The sequence below is a fragment of the Sus scrofa genome, chromosome 15 (assembly GCF_054392235.1).
Source record: "Sus scrofa isolate SSC_HxYL_T2T_F1_AM1 chromosome 15, Sscrofa_HxYL_maternal_Yorkshire_Landrace_v2.0, whole genome shotgun sequence".
Classification (NCBI taxonomy): domain Eukaryota; kingdom Metazoa; phylum Chordata; class Mammalia; order Artiodactyla; family Suidae; genus Sus; species Sus scrofa.
Genome location: NC_139397.1, coordinates 147,760,154 through 147,777,786, shown reverse-complemented (window position 1 = coordinate 147,777,786; position 17,633 = coordinate 147,760,154). Strand labels below are relative to the sequence as shown.

General features: G+C 49.6%; 2 protein-coding genes across 5 annotated transcripts in view; one reads left to right on the top strand and one right to left on the bottom strand.

Annotated features, from left to right (window-relative positions):
• Positions 1-17,633, top strand: part of NGEF (neuronal guanine nucleotide exchange factor) — a 126,692-nt gene that overhangs the window by 14,364 nt on the left and 94,695 nt on the right. For both annotated transcript variants that reach the window (XR_014830285.1, XM_021074904.2), the window contains exon 2: positions 16,865-17,208. Coding sequence is in view for 1 of the 2 variants with exons in the window: in XM_021074904.2 (XP_020930563.2) it covers positions 16,947-17,208 (262 nt within the window). In the remaining variant the exon portion in view is untranslated. The remainder of the gene's footprint in view (positions 1-16,864; positions 17,209-17,633) is intronic.
• The window catches only part of NEU2 (neuraminidase 2), a 105,497-nt gene that overhangs the window by 52,623 nt on the left and 35,241 nt on the right, over positions 1-17,633 (bottom strand). The window lies entirely within an intron of this gene.

The window sequence follows — 17,633 nt, the reverse complement described above, 5'->3', positions numbered from 1 at the left end:
AGAGCGAAAAGGAACACCTAGGAAAGGGCTGTCGCTTCGGTGCTGATGTGACCCTGGGCATGGCAAGCCCACCAAATCCTTGCCCCATCACTGCACCAGTGGGTGACATTTCCAGAAGGAAAGAGAAGCCAGAAGAGAGACGTGCTCACGTCGGAGATGACGGGGTGTGGACATTCCCTCCTCCAGCTCACTGGGGCCCTGAGCGAGGGGACGGCCATGACCCAGGGCCCAGCACAGGGTGGACACAGGTGGGCTCAGCCAGTGAGTGGACGGAACCCACCAAGGACACGGCTGGCCACTTCAACCCCGTGCGAGCCTGGCCTGTGCCATCACCCTCCAGACGGGGAGCCGAGGGGTGAGGGTGTGTCAAGGGCCCAGGGAGACCCAACCCCCAGAGGCTTCCCCCTCCACCTTGGGGTAGGGGACCCACAGCTTCAGCCTTGGACATCACGGGAAGGGAGGAGAGCTGGGGTGCATAAGAAGTGAGTGAGTGGGGGGCTCCCCCACATTCACCGAGAAGCTTGCTAATTGGTAACCATGGGCCACGGCTGCTTTGGGGGGTACCCTGCACCTGGCTTGAGCCTCTGCGCCCAGACTGCCCAGGGCTCCCCATGAAGGCTCCACGCAGCGTGGGGGGGAGGTGCTGAACAGAGTGCAGCCCCAGGTTGTGAGTCCCCAGGGAGCCTGATGGCCCAGCCCCCAGAGGGGACAGGGCTGCTCTGTCCTGGCTCCTGGCTCTGTCCCTGCTGTGTGCTCTGTCCCGGGTCTTTGCTCGCTTCCTTGCTTCCTGGGCACGAGCTCCACCTCCCAACGTAGCCTCTCCAGCCTCCCCTGTGCCCATTCCTCTCCTCCCGGCAGCACGGCCAGGCTCTGAGACCTGCAAGACCCGAGTTCAAATCCTACCTCTGCCACCTGCCAGCTGTGTGGTCCTGGGCAAGTTACTGAGTTTCAGATTCCCCACCTCGAGCATGTGACTAATAAGAGTACCCCCTCCCCAGGGTTGTGTGAGGATCAAATGAGTTAAAGAGAAGGTGCCCAGGAGTTCCCGTCATGGCACAGCGGAAATGAATCCAACTAGGAACCATGAGGTTACAGGTTTGATCCCTGGCCTTTGCTCAAGGGTTAAGGATCCGGCGTTGCTGTGAGCTGTGGTATGGGTCACAGACGTGACTCAAATTCCGTGTGGCTGTGGCTGTGGTGTCGGCCGGCAGCTGTAGCTCTGATTCGACCCCTAGCCTGGGAACTTCCATATGCCACGGATGTGGCCCTAAAAATACAAATACAAAAACAAAAGAGAGAGAGAGTGCCTAAAACAAAACGAGGGCCCAGCCTCCCTGGAAAGCAAGGACACCACCTCTGCAGCTCAGGGCATTTCCCTCTGGAGGTTTCGTCTCCATCGCCACCTCCTGGGGCTGGGCGGAGAGGAGGACAGAGGTTTTCAGAAGCCGTGGGGAGGTTCTCCTGGGTCTGGGTGTGGCTACACCGCGTGTAAACACTTAGCGTCTACACTTAGACTATGGGCACTTTCTGTAGTCCTCTATATGCAGGTTTCCAAAAAAAATTTTTTTAAAACTACATGACAGGGTGAAACACAAGCATCACCTCCTTCTTCACTGTATAGGCTAAGAACTAGTTGAAATCACTTCAGGATGACCTGGCGGAGCTGGGGGGAGGTCTTTTCCTGGCTCCAGAGAGTAAAAAGCTGGGCCTTCTTTTATCTTTGGCCAATAAGGTTTTATGAATTCAACTGGCCTCAACAGACGACAGGACAAGCTGGCTGGTTAAAACCAGACGGGAGCTGTAGATCGACACGTCTAAAACCAGCATTGCCATCCTAGGTCGATGCTGCTGCTCCGTTCCCCCCCGCCCTGGTTTATAGGTAATCTTTCCAGGGAACAAGCTGCCTCATTCAGTTAGCTTCACAAAGAGTTTGTCTTGGAGGAGACACCAGGAAACAGCTCTGCACAAGGAAAGACATTCTGCGGATATTCGACTCCGGGCTGGGGGGCGGGTTGGAGGCCAAACGAAGAATCTTGCCTCACCTGCCAAGGAATTTTCCAGGCAAGACGTCTCAGGACCTTGGCACCACGGAAGGCAGCTGTGTGGCTCCGTGGCCCATCTGCCTGGGGGCGAGAGGAGATGCTAAACACGGCCTTTTATGAGGGTAAGCTTGGGCGTCCTGGAAGGATATGCCGTCCCCTGGTTTTCCTTAAGTCTGTCCACGCTCCAAATCCTAGTTTATTCTACGCGGGAGGCTAACAGGCCGCCGTGAGTTCCCGGTGTGGCTCAGCAGGTGAAGAACCCGACACCATGTCTGTGAGGATACGGGTCCCCCGCCCCCGACCTCGATCAGTGGGTTAATGATCCAGCCGCGGCATAGGTCGAGAAAGTGGCTCGGATCTGGGGTGGCTGTGGCATAGGCTGCAGCCCCCCCATTTGACCCCTAGCAGGGGAACTTCCATACGCCGCAGATGCAGCCCTAAAAGGAAAAACAAAGGAAGACAAAACAAAACACCATAAAAAACAGGCAACCAGACAAGCCTGTTGCTACGTGCTTACTCAGGAGCTCCACCCAAGACCATCCCATCAAACGCCCATCAAACGCTCCACCGAAGGGAAGATGCAAAGTCCATGTCTCTGCCCAAACGCCTCGAAAATCTCCATACACTTGGTAGGCTCTTCAATGTCTGAAAATCACGGCCCTGCATCACCCTCCTCTACAAAGGCCCTCAGAGAAATCCCTTAGTACTAACAGTTCCTCCCGCGCAATTGGCCGATTTGTACCCCTGGATGTAGCAGAATGAGTCACAGACACAGTTTCCCCTTTCCGTGCTGGCTGCTCGGCAGCGGAGGGACAAGGTGGGCCCGCCCCTTCATCGCAAGAGTCTATGTCCCAGGGATTTTTTAACCTTATCCCGCATTAAGTTTTCTGGCCCCATCCTTTTATTTTTCTTTCTTTTGTCCTTTTTTAGATGTATGCTGTGTTGGCTACGTGAGCTATAGGTATGAATATGCATTATGGTTGCAAAGGGAAACCGCATCTCTGTACTCATTTGCATCACGAGGCATAAAGAAGACAGCTCGCACACACTGACCGCTGGCATGGCCCATCCTCGTGTTGGTCCCGGCTCCTAGGTGACACTCAACCCCAACCCCAACCCCTCCCAACATCAAAGTCAACGGATGGGAGGTCCCCAGGGGAAGTCACACGCCCGGCTCCTGCGACCCGAGAGAGCTGGTCAGGGCTGAGGACCCGTGTTGGCTCCACTCAGCCCAGGTCCCCGACACCTATACGGCTGTCCCCGGTGTTTCACAGCGAGACCTGGGGACCGTGGGCTCCCTCTCGAAATGGTCCACTTTTGGACCCTGGCAGAGGTGGAGGGATGGTCCCTAAAATACCGTGAGCCAGTCCAGGCCGTGTGTTTCTCTTTTCCCAGCCTCCTTTTTCTCCCAGTACCTTGACTGACTGCCTCTTTTTTACAAAAAAAAAAAAAAAAAGAACTTACGCGTTAACCTGCTGTATAACACCGGGAGCTATATCCAATCGCTTATGATAGAACATGATAGAAAATAATATCAGAAAAAGAATATTTATATACATGTGTATGAATGGCTGGGTCACTTTGCTGTACAGCAGACATCGACAGACCTTGGTAAATCAACTCTAAGAAAAAATTAAAAACACACCTTAAAAGAGACAGTTGAAACACATTTAATGATAAAAAGATGTAAATATAAAGGACATTTAGTAAAAGTTTATGCAACTGTTCTAAGGCGATGTATATATACTTAGTCCTTGAACTAGAACATTCTCCAAACACATTGTATAATGGGAGGAAAAAGGAATAAGCCATCCTAAGCAATTTTTTTAAATATTCAGTAGTTTTAGGAAGAGATATTTAACGCTTTCGTTCCCTTGGAGTTTATTTAGGAAGTTTATTTTGAGATCTCAGCTGCCACTCTTCCCAAACAGCTAGTCAATATTCCAAACTGACATGCTCCTTTCATAAAACACAATCTTACTGACGTACAGTTCGCAGGCCACACACATCACCCGGTTAGAGTATACAGTTCAGTGGTTTTGGGGGTGTTCACAGAGTTGTGTAACCTTCACCGCAATCATGTTTAGAACGTTTTCAGTATCTTCCCCACAGAAATCCCATTGCCGCTGGCAGCTACTCACTCCCCAAAAGCCACAACCCACAACCCTCCCAGCCCTTGGCAACCACCAATATACTTTCTCTATGGATCTGCCTATTCTGGATGGTTTATTCAAGTGAAATCAGACAACACGTAATCCTATATGACTGGCTTCTTTCACTTGGCAAAATGCTTTCAAAGTTCATTCACGTTGTAGCACACGTCAATACTATTATTTTTGTCCTTTTTTTTTTTTTTTTTTTTTTAGAGCCGCACCCATGGCATATGGAGGTTCCCAGGCTAGGGGTCTAATCAGTGCTGTTGTCACTGGCCTATACCACAGCCACAGCAATGCCGGATCCTTAACCCACTGAGCAAGGCCAGGGATCAAACCCGCAACCTCATGGTTCCTAGTCGGATTTGTTTCTGCTGTGCCACGGCGCCAGGAACGCCTCGACACTTTCTTTTTATAGCTGTATTCTCCCATTGGCTAGAAAGAGCACACTTTGTCCATTCATCAGTTGCTAGACATTTGGGTTGGTAACCACTTTTTGCCTGTTATGAATAATGCTGCCGTGAACATTCGCAGCCAACTTTTTGTGTGGACACGTGTTTGCATCTCTCTTGAAAATATACTTAGGGATGCAACTGCTGGGTCATGCGGTAATTCTATGTTTAAGACTATTTTCCAAAATGCCTGTGCCGTGTCACACCCCCACAGGGCACAGGGCAGAGTTTCCACTTTCTCCACAGCAACACTTATTAGCTGTTTTTTGGTTATAACTGACCTCGTGAATACGAACTAGTAGTGCCTCATGGTTTTGATGTGCATTTCCCAGATGACTAACGATGGTAAACAAGTTTTCATGTGCTTATTGGCCGTTGGTGCAACTTCTCTGGAGAACTGACTCTCCAGATCCTTTGTGATACTTTGTGTTATTTTTGTTCTATTTTTGAGTTGTATGCGTGCTTTATATAGTCTAGACATGAGACCATCATCAGATATGATTTGCAGTTTTTTTCTCCCATTTTGAGTTGTTTTCTTCCTGTTCTTGATGGTGTTCTTTGAAGCACAAAAGTTTTAATTTGGATAATATCCAACTTACTTTTTCTTGTTGTTGCTTGTGCTCTGGGTGTCCTATCTAAAAAACAATTGCCTAATCCAATGTCAAAAAGATTTACACCTGTGCTTTCTGCTGATAATTTTTATAGTTTCAGCTCCTACGTTTAGGCCTTTGATCCATTGTGATTGGAATTTTTGTGTATGGCATAAGGTAGAGATCCAAAGGCATTCCTTTGCATGCGGATACTCAGTGGTCCCAGCACCATCTGTTGAAAAGACTATTCTTTTCCATTGGATGGTCTTGGCATCCTTGTCAAAAATCAGCTGACCGTGGATGGATGTATGGATTCTCAATGCCATTCTATTGATCTATACATTTATTCTTGTATCAGTACCACATTGTCTTGATTACGGCTGCTTTGTAGTAAGTTTTGAAATTCGGGAAATGTGAGTCCAACTTTATTCTTTTTCAAGATAACTTTGGTATGGATCCTTGAGTTTCCATATGAATTTTATGATCAATTTATTGGTTTCTACAAAGAATCCTGCTGGGGCTTCCATGTGGATTGCGTTGAACAGGTAGATCAATTTGGAGAGGAAAACCGTCTTGGTCACCCTTCTGACCCATGACAACAGGACACTTTTCCGTGTATTTAGGACTTCATTTCTTTCAATACTTTGTAGTGTTCAGAGTATGCATCGGGTGCTTTTTTGTTAAATTTATATTCCTAAATATTTTCGGTGATCTTATAAATGGAATTCTTAACTTCACTTCTGGTGTGTTTATTCCTACTGTATAAAAATACGATTCCTTTTTGGATCGTGTATCGTATATTTTGTATCATGTATCATGAAGCAAGCTGAACTTGTTTATTTCCAACAGTTCTTTTTTTAGGGAATTCTAAACACAAGAGCCCGTCATCCGCAAATAGAGTTTTACTCCTTCCTTTCCAATCTGGATATCTTTTATTTATTTTTCCTGACTAATTTCCCTGGATAGCATCTCCATTTTTGTTGAATAGTAGTAGTGAGAGTGGGCATTCCCACCATCTTCCTGGTTTATAAGAAAACATCTAATTTTTCATAAATTAAATATGCTATTAGCTGTGGCAGGGGGTGGGGGTTGTAGATGCCCCTTATCAGGCTGAAGAAATTTTCTTTTTTATCTGGTTTATTGAGTATTTTCTCATGAAGGAGTACTGGATTTCAAGGGCTAACTGATGACAAATGTCTATGGAGATTGACATGGAGTTTTGTCCTTTATTTCATCGGTGTGATGCATTATATTAATTTACTTTTAAAAAATGGTTTCTATTTTTTCCATTAGAGTTGGTTTACAGTGTTCTCTCAATTTTCCACTGGACAGCAAAGTGACTCAGTCACACTTAATTGATTTTTGTGTGTGTGTTCAACCAACCATGAGTTTCTAGGATAAATTCTACTTGGTGACAGTGTATGATCTTTTTTATGTATTAGTTTGCTAGGGGTGGGGTTTGTTGTTGTTTTGTGTTGTTTTGTTTTTTGCTTTTTAGGACTGCACGCACGACATATGGAAGTTCCCAGGCTAGGGGTTGAATTGGAGCTACAGCTGCCGGCCTATACCACAGCTACAGCAATGCCAGATCTGAGCCCTGTCTGCAACCTACACCACAGCTCACGGCAATGCTGGATCCTTAACCCACTGAGCGAGGCCAGGGATAGAACCCCCATCCTCATGGATCCTAGCTGGGTTCGTTAGCCACTGAGTCACAAAGGGAACTCCTAGTTTGCTAGTTTTGTATGGAGGTCTTTTTCATCTAAATTAATAAGAGATATTGGCCTATATTTTCCTTGTGACTTTTTGACTTGTTTTGCAATCTTTCCATTTTTTGTGTGTTTACAATGCCTCTTTCAGATAATAACATTTTTACGGACAAGTGTTCATTTCTGGGCTGGCCATTCTGTTTCACTGATTGGCTACTTTGGCCAGCACCACATTCCTTTTACTATTGTAGCTTTTTATGGTATTGAGGAGAAGCAGACTCTCTTCATTACCTATATTTCTTAAAAAGTTTGAGCTAATCTTGCATATCTCTCTTGCCTATGAACTCCATCATCATTTTATGAAAACATTCCAATGAGGTTTTTTTTTAATTGGAATGTTTCAGTTGGAATGGCACTAAAACTGCCTATTAATTTGGTGAGAATTGCCATACACTTAATTTTCCACTCTCCCATCCAAGAGAAATCTATGCTTCTCTAAAGATCCAAGTCTCCTTCCAGCTCTCAGGTTTTTCATTTATATATGTTTTATTTATTTGTTTGTTTGTTTACTTATTTATAGTTATCTTACATTTTCTGGCTTTGTTTCTACTTCCTTACTATTGTTGACAAGTAATAAATCTACCCTATTCTGGCCTTGGGCTAAATTCTTTGTAATTCCAGTAGCTTCAGGTGGTTCTTTAGCTTTCTAGGCATATACATCACTTTCAATAAACATCATCTACTTTTCTGATGTTTGTTTTATGTCTCATTACTTTGGCTAAGCCCTCAATAAACAGGAACAATGAGAGCAGACTCCTTCGCTGACTTTTCAGCATCACTGCATTTGAGATGGGCACAGTATTCTTTACTATGATGAATTTCCCTCCTAGTCTTCGAAGAGCTTTCTTGGAGACTCCTGTTTAATTTTGTCACTAACCCACTGATATGCTGTAGTGTATGAAGACCCACCTGCTGCTGATGAAAATGTTTTGTTAAATTCATCTGATGATGTTTTGATTAGGGAAATAAAATATCCCATTTAACAGTTCATTCTTATTCTGTTTCTGATTTGGGGGAAATCTCAGTTTTGAAGGTACAAACATAACACAGTTTTCCCCATTATGGCTACCAGTTTTCTTCTGTTCCAACTCACTACCCTGGGGCTCTTGATGGCTTCTCAGTCAGATCCCATAACTTCCCTGTCTCCTTCAATTTTTAAAAGTGATTCATTTCTGTATTTAAGATTCTGTCCTACTCATTTTTTTTCTCAAAAGATTATGGATTTAATTTTTGAATAGGTTAATACGTTGACATCACCCTTAAACATCAAAGAATATGGGAGTTCCCATGGTGGCTCAGTGGAAATGAATCCGACTAGGAACCATGAGGTTGTGGGTTCAATCCCTGGCCTTGCTCAGTGGGTTAAGGATCCGGCATGGCCGTGAGCTGTGGCTTAGGTCGCAGATGTGGCTCGGACCTGGCGTTGCTGTGGCTCTGGCGTAGGCCGGCGGCTACAGCTCCGTAAGACCCCTAGCCTGGGAACCTCCATATGCCATGGGTACGGCCCTAGAAAAGACGAAAAGACAAAAAAAAATAATAAAAGAATATTAAAAGGTATGTACTTTACAGGGTTTGCCTCCCCTTCCAAACCTATTTCCCACCTGCCCACGCTCCCTCTTCTTTTTTTTTTGTTTTTTGTTTTTTGTTTTTTGCCATTTCTGGGCTGCTTCTGCGGCATATGGAGGTTCCCAGGCTAGGGGTCTAATTGGAGCTGTAGCTGCCAGCCTACACCAGAGCCACAGCAACGCAGGATCCGAGCCGCATCTGCAACCTACACCACAGCTCACGGCAACGCCGGATCGTCAACCCACTGCAAGGGCAGGGATCGACCCCACAACCTCATGGTTCCTAGTCGGATTCGTTCACCACTGCGCCACGACGGGAACTCCCCAGGCTCCCTCCTCTAATAAAAAATACGTATCTATGTAACTATTGATACTAGGTTTTTGTAGCTCCTTCCAGAAGGTTTTAGGCACATCCAAATAAATTTGGCTGTGTTCTCCCCTTTCACACTGGTGGGGGTACAATACTCATAGTTATCTTGAGATTGTCTAGCGTTCTTTCTTGATCCATATACAGCGCTTCCTCTTTCCTGTTTTTACAACTGCATCTCATTCCAGTGATGGAAATGTTTGGGCTTTTCATATTGCTGTGGCCAGTTCCCAATTGAGAGAAACTGTAGCATCCTCAATTGCTTTCTCCAGGGGAGGGGGGGGCGGGTGGGGGGGGCAGAGGGAGACACCCACATGCAGGCCACTCCCCACATCTGCAAGCAGACCCATGGGCCAAATTCCTGCAGGTGGGATTGCTGGGCTAAAGCGTATTTGTTTTCACTTTGACAGAGGTTGCCAAACTGTCCCCTTGGGGATGGAATCAATGCAAAAATCCAACCAGCAATGACGGAGGAGGGGCTGCCCGTTGTCCCTCAGCTTCCCCCAAGTTTCGATTTTTCTTGTTCATGCAATAAGTGAAAAAGGGGATCTCAGCGTGGTTTGGAGTCCCTCTCCTCTTCTGAGACATGAGGCTGAAAATCTTTCCCTGGTTTTTAAGAAGGATTTTCTGCAAACTATCTGCTGTCCCTTTTCTGCAAACCATCTACTGTTCCTCTGCCCTCCCTTGTACCTGCCGTCACCTGTGGGCATCACCTGGAGTCCTTTCAGCTGACCCTTTCCCTCCTCCACGATGACCTCTGCTCTCTTATGCTTGTTAAATGCTTATTGCTTATACCATTTCTGCCAAGAGGAACATCTAGGGTGGATTTTTAGCCTCTGGCTTTCTTCTTGCCCCGTGTTACAGATTATGCACATATAGATAGATTACGTACATATAGATATGTATGGATGGCTGGATGGATGGATGGCTGGCTGGCTGGATGGATGGCTGGATGGATGGAGATACATGGACCACCACTCTCTGGTATTTGAATACCTTCCTGTATGATAGACATGCCCTCAACCTCTCTAAACCACTTAGTTCCCAGGTTTAAAAGGAATTCCACTGATTTTGCTCGATTCCTTGGGAAAGAGGAGCTATTCACACACAATCACAATCTATTTCATCTGCACATGAATTTTGTTCCTGCGTTAACCCACTTCCCATTTTTGTCTGAGTGTCCCAAGCTGCTAGGCTGGAGTACTGACCGTGGCGTGATGGGAAGTGGGTGGACCCAGAGGGATGCAGCGGCCACTGAGAACCGAGAACGTTCCTCATCTCGCTGTGTTCTAATGTTCTCCCACTAAAGAGATGCTTGTTTGGGTTACATAATGTTCTTAAGTCATTGTCAAGTTGCGCTCAATGCGTTGTTGCTATAATTCATATTCAGCCTTCAAGGTTACTCCTGGTTGGTTTGGCCCCTGTCACAAAGGACCCTTTTCAAGTCCAGCTTCCTGTCCAGTGTGTTTTCTCTCTCTCTGACCTCAGGCCCAATGTCTCCCTCAAATTCCTACCTCCTTTCCCAGTGTATCAGCTCAACAGCCTTAAAGGAAAACCAGGGTTCATCTGTGCCTTTCTCCCTCTTGAGCCAAAAGCAAGTCAACAGATCCAGCTGGGAAGCTCTGGCTCCTGTTCCTCCCCCAGGCTTGCTCTCTGGCTTCCTTCAGGTCTCTGCCCGAACTTCCATCCACTGAACCCAGACACCGCGCCTCACCTGCCCGCCCTGCTCCCCCCCGCTCCCTGTTACTTCTGTGCCTTGCCTTTCCTACTCGCCCTGGTCTGTGTTCTACAAGGATCCCCCTCTCCCCCATCTTCTGATGCTAGCAGACACCTCCCACCCAGGTGGCCACAGCTGGAGCGTCACCCTGTGTGCAGAGCCCACTAGGCGTCTGGGACCTGCTTCCAACCCCCCTTCTCCCGCTGCCTTGCTGACCCCTCCCCCGCCCCTTGTGCCCCAATTTCTGAATTTCCCCTTTGGATTCTCCCAGGGTCTTTGGGTCTTCAGATTCTCCTGCTCTTTGGGTCTCCCCTCCCCTTCCTCTCCTATGTCCCCGCTGAGAACACCTCCACGTTCCCAGAGGCATCTCCAGGGCCAGGGCATCGGCTTTGCTGCGTTTTCTACAGCCGGCTGTGTTGTGCTTGTGGTTCTCACGTTCTCACGGCAAAAGTCATCCTGACAGCAGGGCGGCTTCTGGGGCCACTTTTCTCGCTGGGGCTTTTCTATCAAACCAGAGACTTCATGTTTTTCCTCTGCCCCCTAAAATCGTACCTAGATATCCTTCTTTGCTCCAAAAAAAAAAAGAAAAGAACTAAAAGTCTTTGTCATTTATAGCCCCAGGCCAACGAGGCCCTTTACCTGGGAGGAGTCTAAGTGTCGGTCAAGGACCAGGAATGAAAAAGTACAGGGGAGCTGGGATGAGCCAGGCCCGCCTCCCTCTCGGGGGCCCCCTAACCTCATGGAGCCCACCTGTGACAGCGCATTCAAGCCCTTCCTGCTGTCACATCCCAGCTAATGGCCTCCATTCTCCCACCCCTCTCAGGCTGCATTTCCCAGTCACACCCCCCTGCCCCCCCCGCCCCCCCCGCCCCCCCGCCACCTGGACGGCTTGCGCACCCCACGGTCGCAGCAGCCTGCTCCTCTCTAAAGATGAAGGCGAGATATTCAATGTGCTCCTGCTGAGACTTTGCCCCAAGTGCTCCTGCCTGGGGCTGCCAGCGCCTGCCCCTGCTTAACCCCGGCTCAGCTGAGCCCCAGCCCCATGCCAAGACCTCCAGCTCCAGGCACTGACCTTGAGCAGCCTTCTGGGATGTTCTGACGAATAAGGCAATGAAGCTCCCTCCCCCAGGCCCCCCTGTGATCTGTTTACCACAACCCTTCCCTGCGAAGGCCCCTCCACCTCTCGTCCATCACTGCCTCCCTGCCTTGTAGTGTTTGTTCCCTCCCGCAGCCCCCATTAGCTTCAGGAAGGCAGGACCATCTTACTGGGCCATCCCAGCTCCCGGAGGGCTCAGCTCCCTCCTAGCGCCCAGGGGTGCTCCATCCCTCAGCTTCTGGGATCCCTTTTCCTCCACGACCCATCCCTCCCTCCCCCCACTTTCTTCTCTTCTAAGAGGAAGAAGGGGACACAGGAGAGACAGCATCTGTTTCAGGCCCCTCCCCCTCCCAGCCCCTCCCTTCCTCCGGCCCCAGCCCTGCTCTCCATCAAGACTACTGTCTGCCACTGACCTGGGGCGATGCCACCCAAACTGGGCCAAAGCAAAGGGCAGCATGGGGATGAGCGCCCCAGGGCCCCTCTCTCACACCTGCTAAGGGGGCTGTGGTTTTTGCTCCACCAGGACCTTGCTCAAGCCTGCTCCTCAGACTCACAGCATCGGCATCCTGGGCTCCACCCTGGACCTCCTGAGTCAGAATCTGCATCCTAAGAGCCCCTGCACTTGGATGCCTGAGAAGCCCTGGCCTAGGGAGGCGTCTCCTCCTGCCCATTGTGCCATCATCCCCCACCCCAGCAGCTGGCCTGTGTTGCCACAGCTGGGCTTGCAGCTAGCTCCCCCACCCCCACCCCCACCCCACGGGTCCTGACGTCCCAGGCATCCGACTCATGCAGGGAGGCCCCCTGGCCCTCAGCCCAGTGCTGGGAGGTCTAACAGTCACTCTTGGCTCATGAGCTAGCACTGAGACAGGAGACAAGCCGGGCTCCTGCCTTCATCCATCCAGGCCAGGCTTCAGCCAGGCTTCGCCACAGCATCTTTTGACCACGTCACAGGCTCCCCCAACGACAAGTCAGACAGATGTGGGATGATCCTTGCTTTACCTTTTACCGTGTGTGATCCCAGGCAAGTCACCGAAGCTTCCTTCTCCACAAAATGCTACTAGTTATCACATGGGCCTCACGGAGGTAACTCATCCATTCATTCCTCATTGCAAGCAACAAATATTTACAGAGTGCCCAGCACCAGGAAGAGCAGTGAACAAAGCAGAGTCCTGCCCTTCTGGAGCTGCCTAATGAGGGAACATGGGCAGGCACGGAACAAAGGTGTACACCATGCCAGCAGGTGCCAGACAAGGACATCGTGGTAGCAATGCTTGATGAGTGAGTGAGTGAATGAAAGAATAAATGCTATCAAATACGTATGTGCCATAAGCCCCTCTTTCCAATCACAAAGCCACCCCCGTGCACGTCCATCCTGAAGCCACCAGGAACAGGAAGAGATGGGGCTTAAAGCTTCTGGGAGTTTAAGAAAAACACTAGCGGATGAGGGAGGGAGCTATCAGGCTTTCCAGCACTTAATAGATACAGAAGAACTGTAGCATCACAAAAGTATTGCAGACTTGGAAAAACAGGACACATTTGCCTGAAATAGGCAGTTACTGAGGTGGAATCGGGGTTGTCTTTCCAGGTTTCAGAAAGTGTGTGTCTGTGTGTCTGTGTGTGTGTGCACGCACGTGGTATCTTGAGGATGGAATATTTTCTCTGGGTTTCAGAGCCCCCTCATTTTAAGAAAACAATAGGGGTGTTTGAGAGCAATCCCCAGGGTTCTCATTACCACGTGCTTCTCTCGGAGGGGTCTCTGAGTCTCCCGGGGGCACAGTACCTGAGAGCAGGTAAGCAGCGCCCAAGAACACCTGCCCCCGCCCCGTGCTTCCTGGACAGGAAACTGAGGCCCTGACTTGCTCAGGGTAAGCAGGCGATTACAGGCAGCAGAAAATGCAGACGTGAACCTAAGTCCCCGGCTCCCAGCCGAGCGCCCTTCACAATGTATTGTGCAGAGGCTTCCCCGAATTCAGAGCACTGGCTATCATCTCCGATACAACCGGGCCACGTGGCAAATCACAGCGACCAAAGGAAGCCAGACGGCCAAGGCAGCGCACGCGCTGTTCCACCCACATGAGTCACGAAAAGGCAAACTAGAGGATCAAATACAGATCCGGGGTCTCGGGGGTGGCGGCTGGGCATAAGGGGCGCTGACGACAGCGGGCACAAGGGAAATTCGGGGGTGACTGCGTGTCCTGTGTTTCCACTGTGGTTACGTGAACTGTGTGTATTGGTCAAAACTCAGAACCATACACTTAACACAGGCACATTCTCAGATTTAGGCCTGGATTCTCTTTATACGTTAATTTTTCAAAGTAGCCTAAAATAATAATGATGATGATGATGATAATAACCTTGCATGCCAAAAAATAGCACCTGTTCAGGCCACAACGCCGAGGTCTTTGAGATGCCCTGTGGGCAGAGCGGGAAACCTCTGTTCATAATGGTCAGCCGGCCTCAGCCCAGGATTTTCAACGGCAGACTCTACCGCCGGGAGGTTTTTCAGCCGCACACTCCTGAACCAGTGTGTGCCAACCCCATGCTGGCTTTGCTCCCACCCACACTGGCCCGCCCAGTCACCCTGGCCTGCCCAGCTGCCCCTGGGACGGCCCTCTCCCCGTGCCTCCCCAAACCACCTCGAGTCACCCATCCTGTCCTTCCTCTCCACGTCTTCCCCACCCCCGCCTCCACCTGCCACACCTGGGTGATACACCTGTGCGACGCCTCCCTGACAGCCTGCCGAGAGCTTCCGGGCTCTGCTCCCTCCATCAAGGATGCCCTAGGAACTCCCTGAGCCTGTTCAGAGATCTCCACAGACGCCCCAACGCATGATTAACTCCTGCGTTTCCTGCCCATGGGATCCCTGCCCACTGCTGCCCCGAATCAATCCTAAGCAAGAACAGCCTCAGAATCAGAGTCTGGACCCAGCTGGGAGGCCCAGAGAGAAAAGAGGAGATGTCAGGGTCAGAGGTCAGAGTCACTGAATCCTCAAATCCCGACAGTCTCTCTCTGGACACCTCCGGTGACAGGGAAGTCACTGCCACACTTGGACAGCTCTGAAATCCAAAGCTGAAGTCTGTTCTTGCCCGTGATCCTCATACGACTCCCTCCCGCCCCGGGCCCCACAGAGATGTGTGATGACCTTGACCTCGTCCCTCCTGGATCTTCTCTGCCTGTCCACCAGCCCTTGTTTGGAGGGCAGATTCTCACCAGAGTGTGGGGCAGGGGCCTCTCAGTCATCTGGTCAGGAGAGAACCTCCCATTCTCTCTCGTTCCACGATGGGGCGCAAGAACAGCTTAGCTTCATTGCAACAGCATCTGCTCCCTGACCAGGTTAAACTTGCTGTCAGTGGAAATCACTCGTGCTGGCAACCAGCTGCGTGCTCCTTGCCACATTCGTAATACGCAATGCCCTTCCCAAGCGCTATTAATTGTCCAGCACCTAAAGGTGATCTCTTAGGCCCTGTGCTCTCTTCTCTGGCCACCTGACATTGCAGCCTGACTCTTCAAGGATGAGCCGGTAGGTCAGGACCTGTCCAATAGGTACCATCATGCACACCCAGCATTAATGCATCAGACACCAACAATGGGACTACATGGGGCTTGCTGGGCTCACATAGCTGAACTTGACAGTGAAGGAGCGCCTCAGGCCCCCGCTAGCCTGGCAGTGTCTATGCCCCCAACTGAGCTACCTCAAGGCAGGATCCCCTAAAAAGAAAAGAACAGAAAATCCCTGGTGAATCTTTCTCTGTGTCATTCAGAAGTTGTGGCTCCAGGAACCAGATTGGTCCTGAATCCTTGAGTCTCTTCTAAGCAGACAGTCTGAATTCCTGCCTTAGCTGTCAAGGATATTCTCTGCCTTGGGGTGGGGTGGGGGGGAGCCTGTGCCGCCTCTGAGCATTCTAAAATCACCTGACCAATTACACATCAAGGTGTGTGTTTGGGGGCAGGGAGGGTTTGGGAACTCACCTAAGGGCAACTCCAAGGGCGGGGCTTGGGGTAGCCAGGGCACCTGTATGTAGGGTGGCGCAGTGAGAAAGGGGGTGTGCTCTCAAGACCAGGCCCCCATTCTTTCTGCTTTGCAGAAGAAAACAGACTGAAGGGGTGCTTCTTAAGCTTTCCTGGGTCTTTACACCCTCGGAGAACGCAATAGAGGTTCTAGACCTGTAATCATGAAAAACATATATACACAAACACACACAGCCTCTGCTCACAATTTACATACCCCCTAAACCTCCACAGGATCCATGGGGCCCCAGATTCTCAACCCTCGGATGGGTGGGGAGCCTCAAAGAATTCCTAGCATGGCTCCCTTGTCTGGCGGCCGCCCTACCAGCTTACATCTCACTGGATGGACACCCATGGTCCGCTCCACTCTGAGCCCCCCACCCCAAAAGGAGGCTGTGTTGGGAGGGAAACAGGGTTTGCTGGCCATCCTGGGGAATCCTACTCTACCCCTTTTTCCTATGAAAAGTGTCCTGGTTCAGACGAACCCTTCCAGGGTCACCCCAGGCAACCATCCTCTTACTCCAAAAGATGGGGCAGCTGTGGGATGCAGGACGGCTTATCCTTCCCACAGCTTCCTTAAACACCGTCCCATCAGAGAGGCCACTAAGCCCCCAGCCAGACCTGGCCCCCAGTGGACGGCAAGATGTTTGTCCTCACAGGGTTCAAGACTTCCCATCTCTAAATTCACTTTCCTGGGACCCATCCCTCACTAAGAGCCCTTCCTATGGCTCCCACGACGCCTTCCCTTTGGACCCACACATCTTCCTGTCCCTGCTTTGGTTTCCCCAAGTTCCCCCTCACCGCTATTGCTATCCTCTCTTGAATTTTTTAGCAAATGTTTACTTGAGAGTTATACAAGCCACTTGCAGCATTTTCCCCATAAATGCAGCCTCTCAATAGGATGAACGCACCTCAATTACAAAATGATACATGAATGCATCCAAATTGCAGTGGTTAAACTGCAATTTTCATTGACAAAGATGTGGTCTCTGGATGCACAGATTATTCCAAATTTCATCAAATCTGAATAAGAATGAATTCCTTACTCTGAATGGCATTTGTAGCCTGATGCTCCTGACTGAAGACTGCTCTCTTTCTATTCTAGAGCCCTCAAAACCAGGGACATTGGAGAAGGGTTATTGATCTCCCCCAGTCCTTCTGCCAAGAAAATAATTGGGCTTCTTTCCATGGAGACCAGGGACTCTGAGGATTTGGGGAAACCCCAGAAGAAATTAGTGAGTGGCTCATGGCAGATTGATGAGCCAGCCACTGTGAGACCTGAGGTCCTCTCAGAAGAAAGGATGCCCCATGTTGTCCAGGAGACGCAAGACAATGCACCTCATTACTACATCCCAATCCAGAGGAACTCCATCTTCAACCGAACTGTGAGACACAGAAGCAAAAGCAACACTGGAGGCACTCCTGAGCGGAACACCACCCCCCCGGCAGGTCAGTACCAGGGACAGCTGTCACAGCTGCTCCTTGACTTCCGGCTGGAGTCAATGGGGCTGAAAGGCCCCAATTAAATGAACGGAGAATAAAAGGCATTGAAAATTATCAAGGACAGGTCCAGTAAGATGGAACATTTTGAAGACATTATCCGAAGAATGCAAATTCCCCCAATAAGACAGTGTACATACTTCAGGAGAAATGTTGACCCAAATGATACAAGAAGGCAGGTTTCTATTTAAAAGAGATGTCTTGTCCCAGGACCCAACAAAACCCCCAGACCATGTGCATTCTAGGAGGGACACTTGGAGCTGTCCACATTTAAGGACATCTGGGAATATCATTTCCTGAGTGGCAAGGTTCTAGCCTATTCTCTCACTGCCGGCATGATGGCCAGAGTTTCTGCTGCTCCCAAAATATGTGAG